The following is a 27731-nucleotide window of genomic DNA, read 5'->3' as shown; positions in this document are numbered from 1 at the left end:
GCACCCACTGGAGTGGGAATAGTAATTTTTACCTCTACGATATCCAACGCTTTCCCTACTGTTGCACTCTTTTGAGTGGGAATAGTAATTTTTACCCCTACGCTATCCAACGCTTTACCTACTGTTGCACTCACTGGAGTGGGAATAGTAATTTTTACCCCTATGCTATCCAACGCTTTCCCTACTGTTGCACTCACTGGAGTGGGAATAGTAATTTTTACCCCTACGCTATCCAACGCTTTCACTACTGTTGCACCCACTGGAGTGGGAATAGTAATTTTTACCCCTACGCTATCCAATGCTTTCCCTACTGTTGCACTCACTGGAGTGGGAATAGTAATTTTAACCCCTACGCTATCCAACGCTTTCCCTACTGTTGCACTCCTTGGAGTGGGAATAGTAATTTTTACCCCTACGCAATCCAACTCTTTCCCTACTGTTGCACTCTTTGGAGTGGGAATAGTAATTTTTACCCCTACACTATCCAACGCTTTCCCTACTGTTGCACTCTTTGGAGTGGGAATAGTAATTTTAACCCCTACGCTATCCAACGCTTTCTCTACTGTTGCACTCTTTGGAGTGGGAATAGTAATTTTTACCCCTACGCTATCCAACACTTTCCCTACTGTTGCACTCTTTGAAGTTGGAATAGTAATTTTTACCCCTACGCTATCCAATGCTTTCCCTACTGTTGCACCCACTGGAGTGGGAATAGTAATTTTTTCCCCTACGCTATCCAACGCTTTCTCTACTGTTGCACTCACTGGAGTGGGAATAGTAATTTTTACCCCTACGCTATCCAATACTTTCCCTACTGTTGCATTCTCTGGAGTGGGAATAGTAATTTTTACCCCTACGCTATCCAACGCTTTCCCTACTGTTGCACCCACTGGAGTGGGAATAGTAATTTTTACCTCTACGCTATCCAACGCTTTCCCTACTGTTGCACTCTTTGGAGTGGGAATACTAATTTTTACCCCTACGCTATCCAACGCTTTCCCTACTGTTGCACCCACTGGAGTGGGAATAGTAATTTTTACCCCTACGCTATCCAACGCTTTCCCTACTGTTGCACCCACTGGAGTGGGAATAGTAATTTTTACCCCTACGCTATCCAACGCTTTCCCTACTGTTACACTCTCTGGAGTAGGAATAGTAATTTTTACACTTCCGCTATCCTACGGTAATAATATTGGATATTATTTAATTATATTATGTTACAATATATATATGTTTTAACAAATATGATTTAAAAAAATGTTTTTTATAACTTTCATTAATTATTTAATTATTATAAGGTAATTTAAGTATTTTTAAGTATATTTTAGTAATTAATTTTTAATATTATTTAAATTTAACATTGCTTTTAATAAAGTCGATATTTTTATAAACTATATTTTTGTAAACAATATTTTTTACTCGATATTTTTGCACTTACCTGTTTGTAGATACAAAGTCGATATTCTGTCTGTCGATATTTTGTCGCCGATATTTTTGATAGTCGATATTATGTCCCTCGATATTATGTCAGTGATCCCCGACTACCAGTCCATTTGGATCTGAACCATCGGGTCATCTGTTAGGCCGTCTTTCAAGATCTGAGGCTTTTGGATGGTTTTTCAAAGGTGGTTTGGTGCACAGTAAAGAAGGAACTTGTGAGCGAAGTCGAATTTTAAAGGATTCCCATTCCTGGCAAGTGGAAATTCTAGGGGGAAGTTTGAATCTGGTCCTGATGTTTGAGGCAAAGCCACGGGAGGTTGAATAATTTAAGTTTTATAAGGAAAGTGAGGAGAAAGTCAGCAAGGGTGTTTCAGTACAATGAAGCAGTGGCAAGACCCTCTTCAGTAACCATACATGGTGAAGGTAGCCTACAACCTGCTGCATTGCCCTACTGAAAATCTTCAATTTCTGAAAAAGTTCTTTAGTCACAACTTAAGACTTTTCACCCGACCTAACCTGGTCCCTATATCTGGCCCTCGTTCCAGCGCGGTCGGCCCACATTTTTTACTTTGGCCCATTTTTGCATAGCCAGATACCTGCGGTTGTCGCTTTGTGTCTTTTAGTGCCAGAAACATCTAAAACTTTGAAAAATCATCTCTTTAGTTCCCTGCATCTGGTTTTTGTCGTTTTGGTGTATATTTACTTTTCAAAATTGTCTATTTATGCACTGGAGTGGGATTTTTTTTCCTCCTTTTTACCTGTTCTGGTACTAGTAAAAACAAATTTGTCCTTAGTGAAACCGGTCTGCTCTGTGCTACAGCTACCTAGGGTTGAGCTCCGGTTGAAATTGAGACCTAACTGCACCTATTCTGTAAAGGTGTCATTATTACTTGTATAGGGCTACCATCCACTAAGACTTATACACTTTCTCACAGGCGTCCAAGGCTGGTGGGGCAGCGAAGGCAATAAGGGGCCCTAATAGAATCCATTTTGTTGAGGAAGGAGTAGACCGTAGATCAAGTGGGAGAAACTATCACTCTAGATGTGGAACAGTTACTTGGTGGAACTGGATGATTCAGTAATGTAGATCTAGAGATATTCTTTCTTTGCCCCTGCAGTGGACCTGGCAAACAATGTGCTCTCATGGCAGTTTGGTTTTATTCCAGTGGGGCAGACAATCTGGGGACCATTTGTTCGATTTTGAGGGAGAGCTTCAACTCTAGGGCACTAAGATATTAAGAGTCTGGGCTGACTTTAATTCCAGGTGAGCTGAGATAATATCTGGAGTCTCTAGGGGAGGGTCTCGGTTTTCCAACAGGAGTTAGAACAGGACTTCCCGTTGTATTGTGAGGCTTCACCGGAAGGTGGGTTGAACAATCTTAAAAGCTTGATCTACAAAGTTAGTTTTCAATATGGAATTGACTATGAAGTGAATGAAACAGGATAGCGAGGGGATTTCTATGATCTGTAGCTCAGATATTAAGGACAATAAACAGACCATAACCATGCTCATGGCTTGGCTTCCTGAAGAACTGAATATGACCCAGGCACTCCAAGTCATGCAACAGCAACACCATCAGCACCCTGCATTCTTGTGCTGTGGATTGATTGTTCTCTTTCAAAATATTGACTAAAACTGAAAATGCTGAATATTATGAGCTAAAAAGTGAGTGACCGGTGCCCCACATGACATGCCTCTTGATAGCTAAGGGTGTGTGTGGGTGTGTGCACGCACGCGAGTGTGTTTGTGTGTGTCTGAGGATTCAGATATAATAAACCAATGCAAAGTTCCTCTCTACTTATCTTAATTTTCTTGGCTTTCCAAGCCCCTGATTTCCTTGCTGAGTTTCTTGGAGAGTTCTCCTCTAGCTTATGGTATCTAACGAAGCTCCCTTTTGGTTTGCAGGTGACGTGGGCAATGAAACAAACTTGTAAAACACTGGATATTGTGGACCAGCAAGTGCTCATCACTTACCTGCCCTTGAGCCATGCTGCAGCTCAACTCCAGGACCTCTGGCTACCCATCTTTTGTGGAGGAACTACATATTTTGCAGACCCGGATGCCCTCAAGGTAAATACAAAGGAGCTAAACCTCTGTGTAGGAAGAAATCTGACATGAAGATGGCATCTCATGGGCAACCTGCCTTTCTTGTGAAGGGTCTACCAGGTATCAACAAACTGATCTTGCTCTTCCCTTTGAATAAACACACACACACGTGAGAAACAATTTGGCATTTTGGGGAAGCAAGTCAAGAGTAAAACTGGCGCCCTTGTATCCTTTTGACAGACTAAGCCGGAAGGGAGTGTGATTAACTTACATAGTGATGTATGTTTATACCCCTATTTGCTGCAAAATCTTAGATTATAGCCATAGTTCAGTCCAGCCCTAGTCCTTTAAACCTTGTGTTGTAGATTGGCCAGACAGGTGTAATGTCAAATGTTTCAAACTTGCTTCCACACCACTGCCTGTGTTGGAAGTTCCACATTTTCTGGCCTGTCAAACACTGTTGAATTCATATCTTTGTCAGCCAGTGGAAGCCTTCAGGTCTCTCTCTCCATAGTGGCACATCAGTACCCATATTATGATGATCACTTCGGTGCATATCATGTTTTCTGGTTTGTCCTTAACACATTGTTGAACACGGGTAGATGAATTGAGACCACACCATTCCCTGCTTCTTCCTTTTTGTTCACAGGGCTCCTTGATCACCACACTGCGAGAGGTGCGCCCCACTGCCTTTCTTGGGGTGCCAAGAGTGTGGGAGCAGATCCAAGAACGGATGAAGGACCTGGGTGCCAAATCTTCTCTCATCCAAAGGAAAGTAGCTGCGTGGGCCAAGAGTGTTGGGCTGCAGGCCAGATACAATCGCATGAACGGGTAGGGTATGATGAGTTCTTGACCGGATGATTCTTGCATTTTTAAATGCCTTTTTCTTAAACACTTGTCGTACTCCCATTAGACATGTGAAGGCAATGTGTCCAGAAAGCCCGCTATTTAATTCAATGTTTAATGTAGGTTGTCCATGTTAATGCTACAACTTTGATTATCGTCATCCTAATAAGATGCACTCATTATCAGGACCTGGCTTTTCTTGTGGCATAATACTAAAACCTATACTAAAATGCTGTCATATACAGAAGAATATCTCGCCATAGGCAGGATCCTTGTGACCTTTTTCTGTAAAGATGTTTGCTTGTGTGTATAGTGTAATATGCTATTTATTTCCATTGAGCGTAGTGGTAGGCCATGATTCACAAGAGGAAAACCCTTGTGCGGGTCATGATGCCCATCCCCTCCCTCAATAATGGTAACAGATAGCCCATTTCCCGATGTGGATGTGTGGTTTATGCTATACATTATTATTGTGCTTGTTCAGTACTTTCAAAAAAGGCGAACCAGATGACAAGGGCCCCCTTCCTGAGGCATGTATCGGGCCAGGGACCCCATCCCCCAAGACACTGCTGTAAAGTTTATATTCCCTGCCCGCATTCTCCCAGGCAGAGAACACAACGTTGTTCTCGCCCAGGGTGTAGCACAAAAATAAGTAACTCCCACCCAGGGTTGAGCTAATGATGATTTAGCCATCTCCTGCGGGTAGCCAGGACGGATGTTGGCTGGTGAGCCGATGGGAGCTTCAGGACTCCCCTCAGCGGCCTGCAATGATTTTGGCTGTTGTGGGTACCCTGAGTCGGCACCCACTATTGCTGCTGACTGGGCAACCTTCAGGGGCCTTGAGGCTCCCACTGCATCCCCCAACTTAAAAAAAAAAAAAAGAATGTGGGTACCACAGAATCCACGATTTAAACACAAAATGGCCAGCTCCTGCCACAGTGCTGGCTGGTGAGCTGGCAGGACCTGCGCGGCCTTGGGAAGTCTTGGATCACCATGTTTTTGGTGACAGATGGAGGAGAGCGAACCTATCCCTGAACTCTTGTACTACAAGGTGAAAGATGGGTCTGTGAAAGGAGTAATCATTTCTCCCAGCTTAACTCCTGAACAGTAGAGACTGCCCCCAAGTGTTAGGACAGTACTCCTCTCTTTTCTCCCTTACTGCTGGGACTACCCACCTGTATATCTATGATGTCGACATAGAGGACAACTTTCCTGTCAAGAATAAATCTTAAAGGTTGCTGGATACGGTGAGCGCCAGCATTGAGTGAAGTCTATAAAATGCTGTAGTTGGCTGTGTTAGAACTCTCCAGTAGCCCATGGTCCAGTCCTATGGTTCTATTACCAAAAGCTGCCCCACCGGGCACCACACCTGAACTGGGGGTCTGTTTGGATTATTGAGGGCTAAACTCAGTGACAAAGACTGTTGCTCATCTCATCCCCAGGCTGATGAGCTTTTTGACTGGTTAGGGCCTGCCCAGTACTTATGTACCTTTGATCTTACAGCAGGGTATTGGCTGATCACCGTAACAGAAGGTGCCAATGAGAGGCAAGCCTTCTCTCCGGAGGGCCACTAACAATTTGTGTGATGCCCTTTGGACTCAAGATTTCCCCTGCCACCACCGAGAACGTTGGTGAACCAGGTCCTACCTGGATGACATAGCTCTCTTCATTAGCAATTGGAAGGACCACCTTTTCACCTCCAGGAAGTGCTTCAGGCTCTGCAACAGGCAGGCCTCACTATTAAGGCCAGTAAGTGCAAGATAGGACGGGGTATGTGATGTACTTAGGTTATCTGGTGGGCAGGGGTAAGGTGCAGCCCCTCCAGGCCAAGATAGAGACTATCATTGCCTTGGAGGCCGACAAAATCTAGACTGAGGCCAGAGCATTTCTGGGCCTCACTGGGTACTTCCGGAGGTTTATTGGGGCATATGGCACAATTATTGCCCCATAATCAGACTGACCACAGGCCCCTCAGGTGGCTGATGCAAATGAGGGGTGAGAATCCAAAATTGTTGAGGTGGCCCATTTTCCTACAGGGTGGGACACAGACCAGGGGTAGACCAAGCCAATGCTGACAGTCTATCCAGGTTTTTCCACCTTAGTGATGAGAACTCTCTAGAGGTTGGGTAGATCTCCCCACTTTCAGCCGGAGGACACGTGTTACACCAGTCATCCTTAGAGTGGTCTTGCCCCAACCTTTTTGGTTGCCTACCTCCCCTTTTTCTGTATCTTTTTGTTGTCCTTGGGACTCTGAGCACTTTACCACTGTTGACCAGTGCTAAAGTGCATGTGCTTCTCCCCTAAACATGGTTACATTGGTGTATACACATTTGGCTGATTTATTTTACTTGCACGTCCCTTGTAAAGTGGTATACCATTTATCCAGGACGTGTAAATTAATTGCTAGTAGTGGGCCTGCAGCAGGGATTGTACCACCCGCACAAGTAGCCTTTCAAACCTGCGTCAGGGGTGACACTGCAGGGTCTATGGGTGCAGTTAACTGCCACTTTAACTTGCCATTTAAAACCCTTTTCCAAGCCTTAAACTTTCCTTTTATTACACATGTCACCCTTAGGTTAGGACCCAGGTAGTCCTAAGGGCATGGCGATGTGTAACTAAAAAGTAGTTTTACATGTCCTGTTATTGAAAACAACTAAGTTTATTTTTCACTACTGTGAGGCCCACTGCTCTCATAGGCTAGCATTTAGAATCCCTTAAAACACTTTTAAGATGTAATTCCTGATAAGAAAGAAGTAGCTGCATCATGGTTCATATCTTTGAAATAGTAATATTAAATCCACTTTACTGGTAAAGTTGGATTTAGCATTCCTGTTTTAGAAATACCACTTTTACTACTGTTTGTGCCTTGCAGCCACAAACACAGGAAGGATGGGTGTGACAGAGAACTCTTCCTTTATCTACATTCTGATTGCTCTTCCTGGGTAAGGAGAGGGGGGGGCAAACACCTGAATAAGCAGCATCCTGTCCCCCACACAAACAGTGTGATTACCCCTAACAGTCTGGCACACAGGGCTGGGATGAAAGGGGACCATTGCATTTCAAGGGTCTGCTTCGAAGTCACCCCCACTTCAAGGGCACATTTGGGTATAAGTCCTGGGCCCAACCCTACCAAGATAGTACTCTACTGGACCTGTGAAGAACTCTGTCAGGAGTAAAGACTGCTGTGCTACAAGGATTGCCACTTTGCCCGGCTACTGCCCTATAGGGACTTATTTCTTCTTTGCTGAGCTGCCCTGCTGCCTGCTGATCTCTGCCCTGCTGAGGACAAGAACTAGACCCATATCACTTGAACCCACAGTGACTCAAAGGACTTGCTGGGTTACCCCGTGTTTCTGAAGTCTCAAGGCCATCAAAGACTTCCTTCAACCCTGCTGATGGACTCTGTGAGTCCTACCCTGCCTGAGTGGCCAATCCAGTCCTGGACCTTAGAAATGGGTTCTACAGCTGCTTTCTTCAAAATCGACACAGTGGCAACTTTGCTCCAATCATAACTGACACAGTGCTCTTCGGCAACGACGCAGTGCCGATCTGAAGATATCTCTGCATTGCCTGAAGATGCAGGACCCAACTTTGAGGTTATACGCATCACCTGCATCATAAAGGGGTTAGACACCAAAGCCTTCTCCGACTGCATGGATCAGAACCAACGTATTGTTTACATCCACAAGAACGAAACATCGCCTCCCCTGGTTATTGCAGCGAGTCTTCGATGACGCTTGCTCCATCTAAGGCACTTTGTTAGTGGGCCCAGCGTGAGTCCTGTAGCGGGCCTGCTCTCCATCGCGGTCGGCCTGAACTTTGGATTTGTCCTGGTCTACTATGACCTCAAATAACCCATTAACGCTAGTAAATTTTAAGCAGTATTTTTGCTTTATTCTTGAAAAATTAATAACTCCTGTTCTACTGATTGGATTTTGGGCACTTTTGTCTTGAATGTCTCATAAAAATATTGTCTATTTTTCTAACCCTGTGTGGATTGTTTTTTTGTGGTGTTTTAATTGTGTTACTGTATGTGTGTTGCACAAATAAGTTACACTTTGCCTCTTGAGATGAGCCTGCCTGCTGTGTTCCAATCTACCGGAAGGTGAGCACAGGTTATCTTATAGTGTCCATCTAGCTTACCCTGACTAGAGTGGTGAATCCTACTTGGACAGAGTGCATCTAACAACTAGAAACCCCAGTTCTAACATGTTATTTCTGTACATAGTGAACCACAACTTCAGAGACTATGTCAATGGAGGCCAGAAGCTAAATAACACTTGAAAAGGATTAGAGGTAAGTTAAATTACCTGGGTAGTGTCGTTCCCATGCAATCTACCTTTAACTTACTATTTGCCCAGCATTTAAGGCAGATTTGAGCTATTCCTTAGTACTAGACTATCCTAGTTTGAACTCGCATTGTTAGAGACATGCTGCAGAAAATGTTGTCAGTAGAAGTTTGGTGACTCAATTAGTCTGGAAATAGTTTAAACTCTCTACTGATGGGATTAATGGTGTTTCCAGTAGTAGGATAGCTTCTGAATCATAGTATCTTACAGCTTTCACAATAGGATGGATTCAGTATGGCTTTTCCAGATAACCCCAAGGTTATAGGAATAGTTCTGAAATATTGTCTGCAAGAATAATATAACTCTTACAAGAGTATTCAGATATAGTATTGTATGTTGATGATATCGACATTTGATGACTTATCTGACCATTTAAAGCATGTTTAAATTCATTACTGTTCTTGCAATAGCGGATAAGGAGATTCATTTCAGCAAAAGTGAGCTTAGTCCTGTAAATGTGATTGGCCTTTACTCTGAGCTGTTGAGTGAGGGGAAAATGCATAGCGTATGGGTTCCTTGAAATAAGTGGTACATTAGGACTCCCAATACACTCGGAGAACTTCAAACCTTTACAGCTTTCCTCCACTGGGAGAATATGCCTTCCAGAGAGGGGCCTGTAGAGAGATATCGCAACGTACTCATATATTGATACGGTTCGGATATTTAAAGATATAATTCATTTTAATATTTAATTGATGGGTAAAATTAAGCTACTTGGAAATTAATTTACATTTTCTTAAACACAAAAAGGGAAGAGTTCTGTTTAAGGTTTAGGTAAGGGTAGGGGAAACAGGTTGTAGGGTGTTTTTAGGATTATTGATGGGTAGTGTATAGGGGCAGTATGGAGTTTTTAGGCTTCTGGGCTGAGTTGTATATGGGGTAGTAAGTGGGATTTAATGCTCTGGATCAGTAGTGCATAGGGGTTGTAGGAGTTTTATGGTTCTGAGTCTGGTAGTGTATAGGGGTAGTAAGAGTTTTAGGCGTTAGTGAGGTGCAAATTACAATTAAATGATATCATTTTAAATAAATGATGAGTATCTATATTATATTTAGTTTACTTAGTCTAAAATGTTAGATAATTATTGTAGTTTTAAACAATAACATAAGATTGATTTCATTTATGTTCTTTTACAGAAGTACTCCCAAAATAGTGTCACAGTGTAATGATCCTCCGTATTCAATGACTGCGATAAGATTACCCGTGTATTCGCCTGCGAATTATCAACTGACACTCCACTGAAGTTATTTAGCAGTAACAAGGGTGCTGCTGAAGGAGCTTAAAATGCGGGTTTAAAGTTGCAGCAGTAACTGGGTCCCGGATTAAAGTGGGAACTTAACAGTGGAAGCATCAGCTTCTGAACAGAATAAGACGTTTCCTAAGGGTTTCACTTTAAAATATAAGTGTTCCCTAGGGAGTGAAGGAAATCCCATAGTAATTATTACTGATTCTGGTGATTGTATTGCTAATAAAGCTGACAGATTAGGTTTGGTCAAGGCAGCTCATGCCAGAGTTTCAGTGACTTGTCAGATATTGAGAGAAAGCTACTAGTGGTTAAAACGTATTTGCTTCAGTGCAAATTTTATCAGCTGACAACCTTTTACTGCAGGGCTGCCTGCAGCTCCTTTGATAAAAGCAGGGCAACACTTTGAAACAATTTATGTTGATGATATAGGGTCTTTAAATAAACAAAGAGAATCCACAGATGGGGGTATGGGTGGTCCCTACAATGGTGGGGAGCACACAGTGTTCTTTAAATATCCCTTTAAATATCCCTCACACACCAAAAGGACCCTTGATGTCATGCTGAAACGGTAGACTCGAAATGTTTTAACTTCAGACTGGCTGTGTGCTGATCAGTTCCTCTTACCTGCACTTTAAAAAATATTTTGCACATCAGGAAATCGGCTTTTCCTTTTTCCAAACCCAACCTTGTCTTAACATTTTAACCTTTTACTTTTATCGTACATTGTTGTTCCAATACATATTCATTGTGTCCTCCTATTTTTATCGCTGCTGTTGTGTCACCTTCGTTTTATTAGTTAGCGCTGGGGTCAGGGCGACTGTAGCTCATTTTCCCCATTTTTGAGCGCCATCTTGGTGGTTAGCGTTCTAGTTGCTCGGAGAGTTTGCCTATTTCTCCATGGCCACGCAAGTGCGCAGCGGGCGTGCCGATGGCGCGCCAGAGGCAAGCCTGTCTGCGCCCGTCCATGCCTGGGCCACGACTAGCGCTAGCCATGCTGCCTGCCGGGCTCCCTCTCTGGTGATTAGATGGTCCAGAGCAGAACTTCTTGTTCTCTCATCCACCGCGTGTGGAGAGACTCATAAGGTAAACCCGGGTGCATGTAGTGAAGTGGAAGGGGAGGGAGAGATATGGTGTGGAAGGTGTAAACACTGTAAATTTAGTCTTAACTCTGAGGTTATATTGAGAGGGATGGGAGGAGTGCCCAACAACTTCAGGAAACAGGGGAACGGATTAGGGCATGCTACATAAACTGCAGGTCCTCGCCCAAACATGCTGGGGACATATGGTTAAGTATTTATAATGAAGCTTGGGATGTGGTTTATCTAACGGAAACTTGGTTAAGGGAAAGCTCCCTACCTGATACTGCTCTGGCAGTACCAGCAGGCTATAGGCTGGTGGCTGTAAATCGTTCCAACAATAGATTGGGGGGTGGGCTGGCAATCATAGTCCGTGATAAGTGGGAGAATATAAATATAAGCAACTGGAGGACATTGGTCCTATTGAAGCCTTATCCTTTAATATCGCTTGTACTAATTTCCCTATAATGTTGGGCTTACTTATCTGCAGACCTCCCTCTTCCCCTGTAAGTTATTTAACGGACATTTATGAATACATTGGTAACCTGGTGTCAAAATATTCATTTTTTACTGTCTTGGGTGATTTTAACCTCCATGCCGACACTTTGGAAGATCCTATGGTTATAAAGCTGACAGATACTCTTCAGGGATTTAACCTATCGCAGAAGGTTCAAGCGGCTACCCACAAAGGAGGCCATACCTTAGACCTGGTCTTTACTAATGATCAGACGCTAACCATTGATTCCATCCAACAGGTGACTTGGTCGGACCATTTTTTGATCTCTTTTGGTATATTCAGGGGCCCTAAGTAAAGGGAGAGTTACCCCCTACCAAGGAGACTAGGAATTGGAGGAATATCACCCCTACCAACTTTGGTATGGAATGGGAAAAAATCCCTTTCTATCTAACTGGAGACCCCTCATATGATATTACTACCTTCGAGACATCAGTAGTTGCCACTGTGGATAAGCTGGCTCCGGTTGTAAGAAGGACCTCGGTTAGAAAAAACCCTTCTGCCCCTTGGTTTACTGACGAGCTCCAGAAACTTAAGAGTGCCTGTAAGAAATTGGAAAGGGCGACAGGGTTATTTACCGGAAGCCAAGATCATTTATAGGAGGTCTCTGAGGACTTTCCATCGGAGGAAATGCCTCAGTATGAAGGAGTATTATTCCAATCAGATTAAGGCCTCTAATAATTCCGCAAAAGAAATCTTTAGGATTGTGGAAAGTTTTACTAATCCCCAGGCATCACAAAGCACCATTCCTTCCTCTAAAGCCTTGTGTGATAGTGTGGCCACATAAAGATGGGGAGTTTCTCTCTCCCCTCTTGGGCAACTCGCAACGGTGGTCTTGTTTTGAGCCATTTGATGCAGAACATTCAGTAGTTGACCTAAAACGGATCAAATCTGGGTCCCCGGTTGATCCTTTGCCAGCAAGGTTTTATAAGTTCTTGGCCTCAGTACTGAACCCGGCATTAAATTTAATGTGGAATCAATCGTTGGAGACTGGTATTTATCCGGCTGATTGGAAAAAAGCCCTGGTGAAACCTATTTTAAAAAAGGAAAACACAGACCCTAGGGTCTTAATAAATTATCGGCCCATATCTCTTCTCTCAGCTCCTGCTTAAATTTTGGAAAAAGAAGTGCAGAGGCAGTTGTCTGATTTTTTGGAATCTAACAACCTGCTGCATGATTCACAGTCAGGATTCAGAAACAATTTCAGCACTGAAACTGCCCTGTTGGAAGTTGCTGAAACTTTAAGGGAAGCCGCGGATCAGGGACACTGTGCAATGCTTGTGTTGTTAGATCTTTCCGCAGCATTTGACATAGTGTCCCACAAGATCCTATTGCACAGATTAGAAAGCCTTGGAGCTTCAGGTTCGGTTCTGTCCTGGTTTTGGACTTTTCTTGAGGAGCGCTCGCATCAAGTGGTGTTGCATCCATTTACTTCCAAAACCAAGTGGCTGTTGTGCGTAGTCCCTTAGGGCTCTGCCCTGAGCCCTACTTTTTAATGTTTATCTGGCCCCTTTGGCTTCAATAGTGGAGAAGTGTGGTGTGAGGGTAGTCAATTATGCAGACGATACCCAACTGTTGTTCTCCTTTAAGGAAAAGGAGGGGGGGATCTGACTTGCTTCAAAAATTGTCTGTTAAACATTGTGTCATGGATGTCAGACAACTGTTTGAGGCTTAACACTGAAAAGACGGAGGTCTCTAAAATCTCCGATGCGCACGGCACAGTGGTGGTTTATTGAGCTTCAGAAAGAAATACAGTGCAACCATTTGAGAAATGGAAATACAACAAACACCAGTACATTTCTGCATTCTTCATCCCATCTTGCATGATATAGTAGAAAAGACCAGACGGAAAAAAAGTTACGGTCAGTACAGAGTCAGATATAGGCAGTATAACATAGTACCTGTGTCAGGTATTGTACCTTTACATTGTAATGCTAGACGTATTTAAATTCACAGTGTGTCGGTGACATCATTGTCTTGCAAATAAGTTGTTAAATAAATCCAATAGTCTTTTGACCGAGATCTGGCCGGTAGCTCCTCTTCGTAAGTCAGCAGCTGAGTTTTGCAGTATGCCAAATCCTGTAGCCATCGTCTCGGGCTTGGCACCCTTGTACCCCCCCAACACAGCGACACTTGCCGTTTGGCCAGAAGTAGTGAAATAACACAAAACATACGCTTCCCGGCTTTGATCGTGGGCAGAAGACCTAGTATGCATACCTTTATAGAGCATTCGACTTCCACCCCTACCATTTTCTGAATTATCGTGGTAACTTTCCCCCAGTATTCCCGTATTTTCGGACATAACCATGCCAGATGCACAAAGTCTGCTTCCTGTTCCTCACAGCGTTTACATCTGTCATCCTCTCGTAACCCAAATCTATGAAGGCGCGATGGGGTGTGGTATGTTTGATGTAGATAGTTTAAATGAAGGATGCGCACATTTCCATTGGGAGTGAGCAATCTAATTAGTGCCCAGGTCGTGTACCATTCTTTCTCAGATAGTGGATCTGGTAATGCCTCATTCCAGCGTGTCCACGCTTTAATGGAGGTGAACGGAATCTCGCTCTGGGCTTTTTTATACAGACGCGAAACTAGATGTGACGTGTTAGGGGATGTAATGATGCACTGTAGTGCTTCTAAGCAGGGGGGTTCCGTTGGGTAGTTCGGGTAGAGATCACGAATGGCTCTTTGCAACCTATAGTAGGTGAAACGGAACAGTGTGGTTTGATTGCTGATGTAGGACAAATCGTCTATGTGTCGGAAGGTACCATTGCAGTAAAGATCTCCGAATGTGTCTATCCCCGCCTGCTTCAGGAGATCCATACCTACTTGCTCAGCAGTGAATGAGATCTGGGGGTGATGGTGCAGGTGCAATGCCGGTGCATAAAGTGGTGATTTGTGTGTCAGCCTGGCCAGTGATCTCCAGACGGCAGTAGTTGTATCGACTGTGTTAATATCCGCCGCATGTAGTGGCGGGCGTTTATGTGTAACTATAGCTGTCAGTGGTATCGGAGAGGCGTCCCCCTCCTCGACCGCTGTATGCGTCAAATAAGGGACCTTGTGGTACCAGTATGATGCATATTGCGGCTGTGACAAAGATAGTACAAGTAGAAGTCTGGGACACAGAAGCCGCCTTTTTCATATGGTAATGTCAGCATGCGTAAGTCTATGCGCGCTTGTTTGCCCGCCCAAATGAGTTTCAGAACCAACGTGGTTATGCTGTTGAACACTGCCTTTGGATGTGTGATCGGTATATTGTTGAAGAGATACAGCAGTTTGGGCAGGATATTCATTTTTACTATGGCAATGCGATCTGCCAATGACAGTGGTAATTGTATCCACCTGCCAATTTTCTCTGCCAGTTTATCTAATACCTTACCATAATTAGTTCGGATAATCTCCTCGGGGTTTCTACTGTACCACACTCCCAAATATCTGATAGGGTCAGTTTGCCAATCCAGTGGAAAGTCTGTATCATGGCGCGTCGTGGTGTCGCTGAGTGGGATTATTGAAGATTTATCCCAATTAATCTGTAAGCCCGAGTGTCTGCCGAATTTAATGTATTCGCAGAGTAAAGGATTCATGTTCTGATCGGGGTCTCTGATATATAGAAGCATATCATCTGCGTACATGGATATGTGCAATGGCTTGCCAGGGAAATGAAGCGCTGAATGATTGTGCGTCTGTCGGAATCTAGGTTTTAAAATGGATATAGAAATGTCAGGAAAAGACCATATTGCTCAGTTGTCGTCAGTGTGTTTTTGGAAATTGAAAACCCTGCGCAGATTTCTACATTACCTTCCTATGGACTGCCGGCAAGCGGTGGTACATGCCACCATTACCTCACGCCTGGATTATGCCAATAGTCTTTTTATTGGTTTACCTGAGTACTTGATTTCAAGACTTCAGCTTATTCAGAACGCGGCAGCCAGAATTATTAGAAATATTCCTGTAAGACATAGTATATCCCACCATCTGGTGAGTCTTCATTGGCTGCCCATAAGGAAAAGAGTTCTTTTCAAAACCATGATTTTGGCTCATCGAGCCCTGCATGATATTGACACTAAATATCTCAGAGTTAGAATTCAGAGAAACATACAAACAAGAACTTTGAGATCAAACAGTCAAAACCTTCTCAAAGTTCCCAGATTTGCAAAAAGTAGGCATGGAGGCCGAGCTTTCTCTGTACGTGCCCCCATGGTATGGAATTCCATGCCAGAGGAACTCAGAAGGATTGAAAAGGAATCTATTTTTAGAAAGGCTTTAAAAACGTGGCTGTTTCCACTGAATTAATTGCTCGGCCATGTTTAGGATGTATCTTTTTGAGTATACCGTTTTTTTCTAGGAAATTGCACCGGGACACTTCCGTTGGAGGTAGCTGTGCGCTATATAAGTATCCAATAATAATAATAATAATAATGCTTCATCATTGGGGTCTTCGCACCCCTCTACGGGATGCGGCGTGCTGCTACCTACGACTACGCGGGAGCACTTTTTCAATTTTACTATGTGTGGTGCGTGTGAGGTATTGTAAAATGAGTGAGTGGTGGGGTTCGAAGTCACTTAAGTGATAGTTAAAAAGTATCTGGCACGTGGGGTTAACTCAAAAATTTTAATGGGCCCCCGAGCTGGTACTGTTAAAAAGGGTGATTTATGAGGTTTTATGTAATGCAATGTACATTACCTCGTGTGTGCGTCAACATGTTTCGGAGCGTAGCTCCTTCAGGACGGGGTGCACAAATCCCCACCTTACTCATGTTTTTTTAATAAAAATCTGAATTTTACAGAAAAGTGATACTCTAAAAAAGGCTAATATGTGCCTAGTTACTTGCTATGAAGGTTTCTGCAATTAGCGAACTTGCTACCACAATTTGGTTGGCACCATGAGCCTCCTAACGTTGGGGGACTGTCGTGCTATTAGGCGCCTGTTACGAGGTAATTCCTACGCCTTGTTGCCCCAAACGCGGCTCCGCTGGGTCTTTACCAGCTGTCAATCAATAAGAACATATATCGGTAACTATCTAGCTGTACATGCCTTATGTGGTTGACTTGGCTATAATCCAGTGGCTCACTCAGCGGCAAAAATGCATCTGCTTGCAATGGGAGAAGTTAGAAATCCTCACGCAGCAGTGTCTGTCAATTCACCTCAGTGGTGTGCCTTATCTGAACTGGGAACTCAGCTAATTGAAACTGAATTTATTACTCATCTACAATATTGTAATTCATTCTTTCCTGGGAATAAGGGCGTGATTGAAAGGAGCAATGGTACTGTTAGGCAAATCTTGGCTTCAAGTTTCTTAAGCAGTGATTGAGAAACCTATACAGCACCAGCAAGTAATTAACAATCTCCCAAGGTGAGTAAAGTGTGAGATTGCACACAGTTTTAAATGTAGTTTAAAACCAAGGTTTATTCTAGATCTATGTTACAAAAATCTCTGTACAACATTGTACTTGAAACAAGTGAAAATAATACAGCAGGCTCTACATTGTCAGTCAAGCAAGGTTGCTGTGTGGTTTCCAAAGTCTGGTGACCAAGAGCTTGATTTAGTTCTTGGCAGCACTACCATCATCCCGCCATGGCAGCAGTTCCAAGCATTCCATCTAGCTTATGGCGTTCTGTATGCCGTATTTACGTGTGGCATCAACAGACTGTTTCTCGCTGTGTGAGCAGTCTTCTCTGCTGGCTAACAGTACCCCATCACCGTCAGGCCGGCTGGTTTGCAACAAGTAAATTTAGCTGTCCCTGGCAGTTTGGAGATTGCTTCACTACACGTAAATGTTGTGAATGGCTCAAAATTTATACGTAGGTTATGCGTAATACCCTTTTGTTGACAAATAGCATAGTACACCAACAACATGCCACACACTATTGAATATACACCCAGAGTCAACACAAGCACAACACCTACAACCACCACCAATTAAATATCTGTTTCAATAGTTTGTACATCTTACCACTATAAGTTGTAAGATAAACACTTATGCATGACACAGAAAAATTGCGTATAAGAGCAGTGTACAAATACACGAGGCTAAAGTAAATGCTCACATACAATTCATAGTAAGACACGTAATAAACGTACCTTGGATCCTGGTGACACCAGAGTGGACTAGCATTGTGGTCAAGTTGTATCAGCAAAGGAGGGATCTGGACAATGGGTATCAAGACTGAAACAAGTCGGAAACATGGTGAAATGGACTTTTTTACCTCATTTCCTTCGCTTCTACCAATTCAAAGTAGGATGTTTCACCGACGGCAAGGCACATCATGATTAGCTCGGCAGGAATCCTGGCTGGACTACTGCAGACAGCTACTTCTGCCTCCGTTGAGACAGCAGGGAAATCCTGAGTGAGTCGGCCGGATGTTATCGGTATTTAGTCTATGGACCCGCTAACATATAAATGAACCAGGCAGACCGCAAGTAGGCGAGTGGTGACACCGTTGGAAAGCTGACGTGGGACCATTACCATCAAGATCTACATCAAGCCCAAAGTCTGAGAAAAGATTGCAACTGAACATCATACAGAGCCCCAGTGTACGTCATCACCACAAAGGGTAATTCTACCCCCTCCACCTGGTACAAAGAAAAAGGCTACAGTTGGTTGACCAAGGAAAGATTTACCTTGTGGCCAGCGTTACCAATACTGCACAGCTACTTCTTGATGGGACAGCTCCCACCTCCAGGTGATTGATAGAGGTTTAAAGATATCCTGAGCTGAACTAAATGTGAATATTGATAATTGCAGACAATTTGTGCTGCAACAGGTACTGCTATATAAATAAATATATATTTCTTTTTTGCAGAGTTTTATATAGCGCGAACTAGATCCAAACCGAATCGGGTATCAGAGCGCTTTACATAGCACCAGTTACGTTACATGAAGACACGCATTCATTTTAGGCACGGGGAGATTAAGTGATTTGCCCAGAATCACAGGAGGTTTTGGCGTCGTTACCAAGACTCGAACCCAGATCCCCAGGTCCGAGGTGGAGCGCCCTAGTTGTTCAGTGTGAGTATTGTGCTCGACTGGAACTTTAGGCAAACTTTGGCGTGTCACTGAAAATGCCTTTGAAATCTGGTTTGAGTGCTAGAATAGAACAGTGGGACTGGATTGACTGTTTGCACCGATGACTCATGGTGGAGTATTTGGATACTACTAACATGCGCGTGTCGTCAGGTTTTTTGAATTGTGTAAGTAAATCCGCTCTGGTTTTGGCTGTAATCCTTGTTTTTGCTTGCTCCAAGATCTTGGTAGGGTACCCACATTGTTGGAATCGATGTAGCATGTTGTCTATTTGTATCTGTATAACAGTAGGGTCAGAAACTATTCTTTTGACTCGTAGGAGTTGTGAAAAGGGTAGATGATTTTTTAGTGAGAGTTGATGACAGCTCTGATAATGCAGCATATTGTTTTTATCGGTTGGCTTCCTATAAATAGTTGTAGCCAATCGGTCTTTGTCTCTGATTAGTTGTACATCTAAATACGCTATTGTTGAGTTTTGAATGTTGAAAGAAAATTGAATTCGATCGTTGAGGGTGTTCAGATGGTCCAATGCAGATGCCAATTAGGAATGTGATCCTTTCCTAAAACAAAAATATTGTTGATGTATCGCAGAAATACCATTGCATGCTCTTGCCATGTTTCAGAACTCAAGATGAATTTTTCTTCGAATGTATGCATGAACATGTTCGCGTATGCTGGGGCGGTACAATTGTCCATCGAAGTTCCCATTAATTGAAGATCGTATTCATCATCCCATTTAAAGTAACTGATATAAAGTTAAGTTCATGGTCGAGTTGAGAATGTAAAAGGATTTCTTAGATGGCTTCTATACCCAAATTGTGTGGTATGGAGGTATAGAGAGATTTGATGTTGATGGTACACATCCAAATTTCTTCGTCTTGCTGTAACCTGATTTGATTGATTTTGTTTAAAGAATCCATCCTGTCTCTGATGTAGGTGACCATGTTAACAAATAGTTGTAGGTGTTTATCCCAAAATGTTCCCACTGGTTCGTGCAAGCTGCCTCTGGTGGACATGATTGGACGAAAGGGCAGATTTTGAAAATCCTTATGGATTTTTGGGAGCATGTATAAGAATGGGGATTTTGGATTGGACTGCATCAGGTATTTTCTAACTTTGTCGCTGATAATGCCATCATCAGTGGCCTTCAAGATGTCATCTAAGTGTTTCTGGAATTGTTCAGTGGGGTTATACGTCAGTTTGCAATAAGTCTCTTGGTCATTCACATGGTTAGCAACTTGTGTTTTGTAAAAAACAGTGTCCATCACGACGAGTGCCCCCACCTTTATCCGCCTTTTGGCAAACAATGGTCTGATTGTTAGCCAGATTCTTTAAAATACTACGTTCTTTGATGGTTAGGGTATGCAATTTCGATAGTTTTTTTTATTGAGTTTGCGTAAATCATTTTTTCCGCGGTTTTCAAAGGAGTCAAGGCTTTTGTGGCTCATGGGTGCTTGAAATATGCTTTTGCTTCTAAGTCCTATGAGCACACTATCTTCAGTACGATCTTGGGGTTGAACAATGTTTTCAAAGAAATGGCGTAACTTTTTTAGATTGTTCCACCTTTTTGTACACTGAGTTTTACCATCAAAATAACTAACCTTACTATCTTCAAAGATGGCGCCCGTTTATAGCGCTATATTTATGTATTTATTTATTTATTTAAACTTATAACGCGCACAGCTACCCACAGTGGGTTTCCCGGCGCTAGGGATAGACTCGAGAAAGAAAAACAGGTAATAAAGATGGAACTGATACATCAGACAGAACACTCAAAAAGCAAAGTTTTGAGTCCCTTCCGGAAACGAACCATGTTTGTCTCCAACTTTAAAGTCACCGGTAAAGCATTCCAGAGATTAGGGCCCAGGTGGGAGAAAGACCGACCACCCATTTTTACAAGCTTAAACCTTGGAATGATGAAATCACCATTCTCGGATGATCTCAGCATACGGTGAGGTTTATAGGGTTGCACCAAACTCTGCAAATATTTAGGCGCCGAGCCTTGCCTGATCTTAAACAGATAACACAAGGCTTTAAATTTAATGCGACTCGGAACTCTGAGCCAGTGGAGATCGCGCAAGGCGTAGGCAGCAGAAGTTCTTCTTGAGACATTACGGAGGAGACGGGCAGACGCATTTTGCACCACTTGAAGAATTCTGGTTGTTGCTACGTCGGGTCCGAGATAGAGAACATTACCGTAATCCAGGCGGGAAACGCCCAACGCCTGGACAACAGTTCTCTGGGAAGATATGGGCAGCATCCATAAAATTTTCTGGAGCCATCTTAGAGTAACAAAACAGATGGCAGCCACCTTTGTAGCCTGCTGTCTCATGGATAGTTTTTCATCCACAAGGAATCCAAGATTACGAACTACCGCCGCTGGTTGTGGGAGCGGCCCCATATCACTAGGCCAATGCTGGGGGCCCCTGAGATCTTTATTCTTGCCCAATATCACCACTTCTGTCTTCTCCCCGTTTAGCTTAAGACAATTCCTCGGCATCCACTCGGCTACAAGCGATAAACCGAGCTTCAAAGCAGAGGGGTTGTTCCCGTCTTTGCCTGAGACGATTTGGGTGTCATCGGCGTAGGAAAATAGCGTCAACCCCGCATCCTCCACGATAGTAGCCAGGGGTTTGATATAGATGTTAAACAGTAGAGGGCTGAGTATAGACCCCTGGGGGACGCCGTGCGCCGATGGACAGATGGCAGATGCTGCTGTTGCTGAAAAGACCTGGAAAGTACGCCCACTAAGAAAGGAGGCAATCCAGGCTAGTGCCGAGCCTGCCACTCCTAGGGACCGGAGAGAATTCAAAAGAATGGAATGGGACACGGTATCGAACGCGGCGCTCAAATCCAACAGGATGAGTGCAGATGTTTCCCCACGATCGATACCGTGTCGCAGACTCTCGGTAACTCCAAGGAGAGCAGTCTCGGTCGAGTGATGAGCTCGAAAGCCGGACTGGGATGGGTGCAGAAATCCCGAGCTCTCCACAAGATGATTTAACTGAGTGTTAATGTGTCTTTCCAGAATCTTCGATAGAATGGGCAGCAAGGAGATAGGTCTACAATTAGACAAGTTGGAAGCATCCGCACCTGCCTTCTTCAAAAGGGGCACCACCATCGCATGTTTCCAGTACATAAGATTCAATTAAAGACGCATTTAGCAGTCTCATGAGTACCTGATGGGAATTGGAATCCAATAGCTTCAGAATTTTAACAGGTAACGGGTCACGGGGAGAGCCCGATCTTAAACTGTTCAAGCAGGAGAGGAAAGAGAATTGCCATTCTGTGAGCTTCACTGTGGCGAGGGAGCATTCCACTGGCAGTGTAGATTCTGTCTGAAATTCCTCCACCACAGAAGGAGAACCTAGCGAGGCATAGATGCACTCAACCTTAGCAATGAAAAACTCAGCCAAAGCTTTACATTGAACCTCATCCAATGCAGGGGAAGCTGGGGTAGTGTCTGATCCGCTCAATTTCTTGACTACAGAGAAGAGGACGCGAGAGCTATTCTGTGCGTGCGTCACCATATTCACAGTATAAGCCGCTCTAGCAGTTTTACATTGCTTATGGTATCCTTTAAGGGCCTCTCTGTAGGCCACTTTCCCGGAGACAGAATATGTACGTCTCCACTTCCTTTCAAGGGCCTTACATTTTGCCCGCAAAAGTTTTAGATCATCAGAGAACCATGGCACGGGTGGACGATGAGACCCAGAGTGCTTGGATGTCAAAGGAAGCAGAGTATCCACCGCATTGTTTAGCCATTGGAGTACCACGGTATTTAACTCAGTGGCGGGCAGATCAGTATCCGGAAGAGTCCCCGATAGGTATTGGTTAAACTTTGTTACATCAAGCTTACCCCACCGACGTATATGCTCATCCTTTCCGATTCTGCCCCCGGCCTTGATTTTATTGCGAGGTAAGGAAAAGTGAACCGCATAGTGATCTGACCACTCCAACGGACGAGCACTCTGTGCACAGTCAAATTGAAGATTAGAAAAAATTGGATCCAGCAAATGGCCAGCAGAGTGAGTGGGACCTGAGTTGCACAGCAGAATATTAAAAACCTCAAGGTCAGAAATAAGATGTTTACTGGAAATGCAGGAAGAATCTTCAAGGTGAAGATTTAAATCACCAAGAATGGTGAAGTTAGCTGCCCTTAAAAGCAAAGGGGCTAGTGTTACAGCTAGAGAAGACACCCAGGAATTTCCATTACCAGGGGGCCGATAAACCAAGAGACCTGTCATTGTGAATTGGGGGTTAATCGCAAGCTTAAAAAGAGCAGCTTCACATCCTTGTAAGGGAAGATCTTCAAGCTTGGAGGTATACATAGATTTAAAAATTATTGCAATGCCTCCCCCTTTACCAATGTTCCTGTCCTTCCTCAACATGGCATAGTCATAGGGAATAGCAATTGCAACATCTGGCCCGGAACTCTCATGGAGCCAGGTCTCAGTGAGAAACACAGCATCCGGCTTCTCATCAACAAGAAAATCATAAATATTATGCTTGTGCTTGGGAAGGGACCTGCAATTAATATTCTAGAATTGTAGTTGAGGGTGAGTCATTGCAGTTTTAATGCCACTCAGCCTACCACGTTTATAAATGCGTTTCATAGCCTTGCATTTGCTCATTTTCCCCATAGAAAAGGCGCAGCCCGGACATTTAAATTTATGTGTGGGTAAATTACACAGAGTACAAATAATGCAAAGAGATTGCCTCATCGATATCAGTTCCTCACCAGTGTAAGTGTAGGCGATGGTAGGGAGGCAGGACAGGTCCAAATTAGATGCAGTGGGTCTGTCCCCTGGGCCCTTCCAGGCGCGGACGGGCGCAGACGGGCTGGACTCAGGCGCGACTCCGGCGCGCGACCGGCGCTCCCACTGCGCGTCTGCAGGGCCATCTTAAATAGAGGTCTCGTGAGTCCTTCTGGACACTAGACCACGCCCAGAGATGGCGCCTCCAGGCGTCCCGTTTTCACCCCCAAGTTGGCCGCAAGTTGGAAAATACGAGGGAGGGGACCCGCCCAAAAGAAGCGGTGAGCATCCAATTATAGTGGAAGTATGCGAAGATGTCAGGGCTAAAAACAGGGGGAATAAAAAAAAAAGAGAACAAAAATACCAAAACCGGGATAATTTAAAATTTGAAATACAACACGCTAAGTATCTTTCCTGAAGCGCTATCTGTCGCGCGCAGAGCGCAGTAACAGCAGTAATTACCTGAAGCAAGGCAATTAGTGGAATCACATATGAAGTCCGTCATTTGTGTTACTCACGCACCATCTTAATGGCGGTTCACACAGTCACTAATTGTAACGCTTACTGGGCATCAACATGCGTACACCAGTAATTCGCAAAAGGTAAGAGGATATCGTACCGATACTCCCAAACATTTCTTTAACCAACTGGCAGTGTTGTTGTGGTTAAACTTTGTCGTAACTTTCGTTTTTTTCTAGCGTATTATTGTGGATTGCATGCTACACTATTGGTCACTTTCATCATGTCCGGTCACCAAAGATCTAAACCGTGGTGCGTGGGTTTCTTAGTTTCACAGCTCTGAACACTTTGATTAACCTGTTCACGATTTCAACAAACACCCGATGGCCCAGCAATAGCGTTGGGGTTACACTCCGATGACGCTTCTTTCAACAGTTTACATTGGTTTTCAGCACTATGTCACTTTTTGGGCACTCAAGACGTCACAACCACCAATAAGCACAACGAACTGGTAATAATAGCTCCGACACCGCGACTTAAAAACTCGTGCACATGCATGGATACAGATCGTACATTCCTTATCACAACCCGTTAGAGAACCCCTATGTAAAGAAGTTAGCAGTCCAGTAGCTGGGGTGGGCGGAGCTAGGTGGGCAGAGGGGAAGAGGTGGGGACAGGACAGGAAGGGGCAGTTAGAGTAGGGACGGGGAATGAGATGGATGTCGGAATAAAGAGCTGAGAATACACAAGCCTGTGTCTGTGTGTATTTGTAGTAAGATACTACAACTGGCGACGAAGGGCGGGATCCCTGCAGCAAACCCGCCAAAACGAACCCCGTCCCGCAGCGTGGAGCATCCTGAGCTCCGCTGCGACCGTGATCCGACGGCGCCAAAAGGGAGGCCCCCAAGAGTGACCCAGCGACCCTCGAGAGCGCCAAGAAGGAGAAGAGCGCTGAATGAAAAGAGCGCTGAGTGAAAGCGCTGAAAGAAAAGGAGCCGGTCGCGCTGAAAGCGCGAGACCCAAGGGCGCGAAGACACAACCAAACCGTGAGTGACAGTCGGGAGCCCACTCCGACATTGCCCCTTCACTCCTCAAGGCCCTGCGCAGGCGAAAGAAACGCCGCGCAAGCAAGCGGCAGAGCGCCCCAGCCAGCACCGACACCGCCGGAAAGTAAACTCCGACCGCCTGATGCGTGAGGCTTAGCATCAGGGCGGCGAGCACAATTTAAAGGTCGCGCTGAGCGGCGGAAGACCCCAAACCACCTCTGAGTAGCAAAGAAAGACTGCAGCCACTCGTACCCGTGAGTCCAGCAGCCCTGGGTGTGTGGGCGTCTGAAGTGAGAGAGAAAACCTCGTGTGTTACAGAGGGGGCGGCCATCTTTGAGTCAGGCGACTTCTCGGACATCCTCCCTGTGAAAAATATAGACGGCCATTTTGAAGTCAGGCATTAAGCAAAGTGAACAAGCACTGGCGATAGAAATAAAGCAAGCATTGGCGATAGAAATAAAACAAGCACTGGCAAAAGAACGAGCATCGCCAAGCAAACAAGCATTGATAACTACAAGGAAACAAACCGTGAAAACACACGCCCGTCACTGACGCAAGAAGCAGAAGTAGGCGCCAAAACTCACCGCCAAGATGTCTAACCCTCCCGCGCATAATGAAGTCAAGGGAGGCACACACCTGCGAGCCCCGGAGCCATTGTCAGTCACAACAGGAAGCAGCATGGGCCTGAAATGGCAAGAATGGCTAGAGGACTTTGAGGACTACATTGAAGGGTCCAAAATAGAACCAGACAAAGACAAGATAATAGCCCTTCGCAATCTAGGAGGGCGCGAGCTAAGCAAGATCGTGCGAGAGATCCCGGCCACAGATGGTGACGCCTATGCCAAAGTAAGAGACGTTCTAAACAACCGTTTCCTGCATAAGAGAAACGTCGACTATGAGAGACACAAATTTCACCAGCAGCGCCAGGGAAAGGAAGAACCACTGAGCTCCTTCATACATCGACTGCGACGACAGTCCCAACATTGTGATTTTACAAACTTCTCGCCGGATGCCGCCATCAAATCTCAAATAATCACTGGGTGTCACTCGGAATCGCTGAGACGGCGGTTACTAAGAAAACCACAGGAACTAGCAGAAATCGAAGAGAACTCCCGACTATACGACCAGGCTGAAGAAAACGCGGCGGAAATTGAAACCGGACCCGGTACCAGCCGTGAACACGCCAACCGTGTCACTGAACGACGGCAAGGGCGACAGGATCGGCGCGACAGCGGCAGACGTCACCCGCGAGACAGATCACGTCGCTCCAAGTACTCGCCCAGGCGACGCCCGGACTACAGAAGGAAAGTATCCGAAAGGAGAGATCGCCGACCTGAACGCACGAGGCGATGTTTCAGGTGTGGATACGACTACCCTCACATCGACTCCTGCCCTGCCATGGGCCAACGGTGCAGAAAATGTGGACGGTCCAACCACTTTGAGGCCATGTGTGGGGATTACCACAAAGAAAAACGCAACGACAGTGACAGACAAGATGGGTCGCAGCGACCCTCACGATCGGAGGCCAAGCGTCATCACATTAGAGCGGTTCAGGAAGAGCCTCCTAGATCTCTCACGTCCTCACACTCCAGCCACGACTCTCGACGCTCCAGGTGGGACCGTCGTTCTCCGTCAAGAGACTCAAGATCGTCCTCATCCAGGCAGTCGTCATACACCACCGAATATGTCAACTTTGCTGACCATGATCAGTTCAAACGCTATCCACGTCTCAACATCAAAGTGGGCAACCACGCCGCCAAGTTCATGATGGACAGCGGAGCATCGCTCAACTACATATCAGTTGCCGAACATGACCGAATGGACCCCAAACCACGTCTGCATTTTGCGCCCGTCCGCGTCTACACCTGGATGGCGAAGAAACCTCTCCAATGCCTGGGCAAGTTTGAAACTACCCTGACGCATGGCAAGCTTTCCATCCCAGCAGTTATCCACGTCATTAAAGGACCTGAGGCCGACTGTCTGCTGAGTCTCCCCACGGCTGAACGTCTTCAGTTGGTGCACATCCTCTTCAACGTCCATGACATTTCAGACTGCGCTGGAAAATTCCCTTCCCTCTTCCGAGGTTTGGGAAAACTGAAAGGCCGTCAAATCCATCTGCATATCAACGAGCAAATCAAACCGGTGGCTCAACACCCGCGAAGAGTGCCATTTCACTTGCAATCCGCGGTTGAATGTGAACTGCAAGAACTTTTGGACGCCAACATCATTGAGCGCACTGCGGGCCCCACTCCCTGGGTGTCCCCGGTGGTTATCGTCCCCAAGAAGGGGTCCCAAAACAAAGTCCGTCTCTGTGTGGACATGCGTCTGCCGAACACGGCCATCGAGAGGGAGAGACACCCGGGCCCACTCCTGAGCGACATGATCACGGCGCTCAACGGGGCAACCGTGTTCTCTAAACTGGACCTGAACAAGGGCTACCATCAGCTCGAGCTGGACGACTGTTCTCGCCCCATCACGACGTTTGCCACCCATCTTGGTCTATTCCGCTACAAACGGCTCAGTTTTGGCGTTCCATCGGCCGCCGAGATCTTCCAGGAGGCCATACGTCTCGTCATCCACCACATCCCTAACGCCCTCAATTACAGCGATGATATCTTGGTCTACGGTTCGGACACGCAAGAGCATGACACCGCCCTCGATCGTGTCTGCCTCGCTCTGATGGAAGCTGGGTTGACCCTCAACAAGGAGAAATGTGAATTTCATCAGTCGACCCTGAAATTCTTCGGACACATCTTCTCAGCGAGTGGCATGAAACCAGACCCGGACAAGATCGCCACGCTCAACAACACCAAGAGTCCGGCGGACGTCAACGACCTGCGTTCCTTCCTTGGGATGGCAAGCTACTGCGCCCGCTACATTCGTGACTATGCCACCGTAAGTCACCCACTGAGCCTCCTCACGAAAGC

General features: G+C 45.1%; 1 protein-coding gene across 1 annotated transcript in view; it reads left to right on the top strand.

Moving 5' to 3' along the window:
- The first annotated feature begins 3358 nt into the window (after positions 1 to 3358).
- The window catches only part of LOC144820049 (long-chain-fatty-acid--CoA ligase ACSBG2-like), a 272914-nt gene continuing 248541 nt past the window's right edge, over positions 3359 to 27731 (top strand). The window contains exons 1-2 of the mRNA XM_078677704.1: positions 3359 to 3511; positions 4137 to 4318. Of these exons, the coding sequence (XP_078533830.1) occupies positions 3359 to 3511; positions 4137 to 4318 (335 nt within the window). The remainder of the gene's footprint in view (positions 3512 to 4136; positions 4319 to 27731) is intronic.

This window comes from Lissotriton helveticus, chromosome 2_1, assembly GCF_964261635.1.
Source record: "Lissotriton helveticus chromosome 2_1, aLisHel1.1, whole genome shotgun sequence".
Lineage (NCBI taxonomy): Eukaryota > Metazoa > Chordata > Amphibia > Caudata > Salamandridae > Lissotriton > Lissotriton helveticus.
This window is presented reverse-complemented; position numbering and strand designations above follow the sequence as displayed.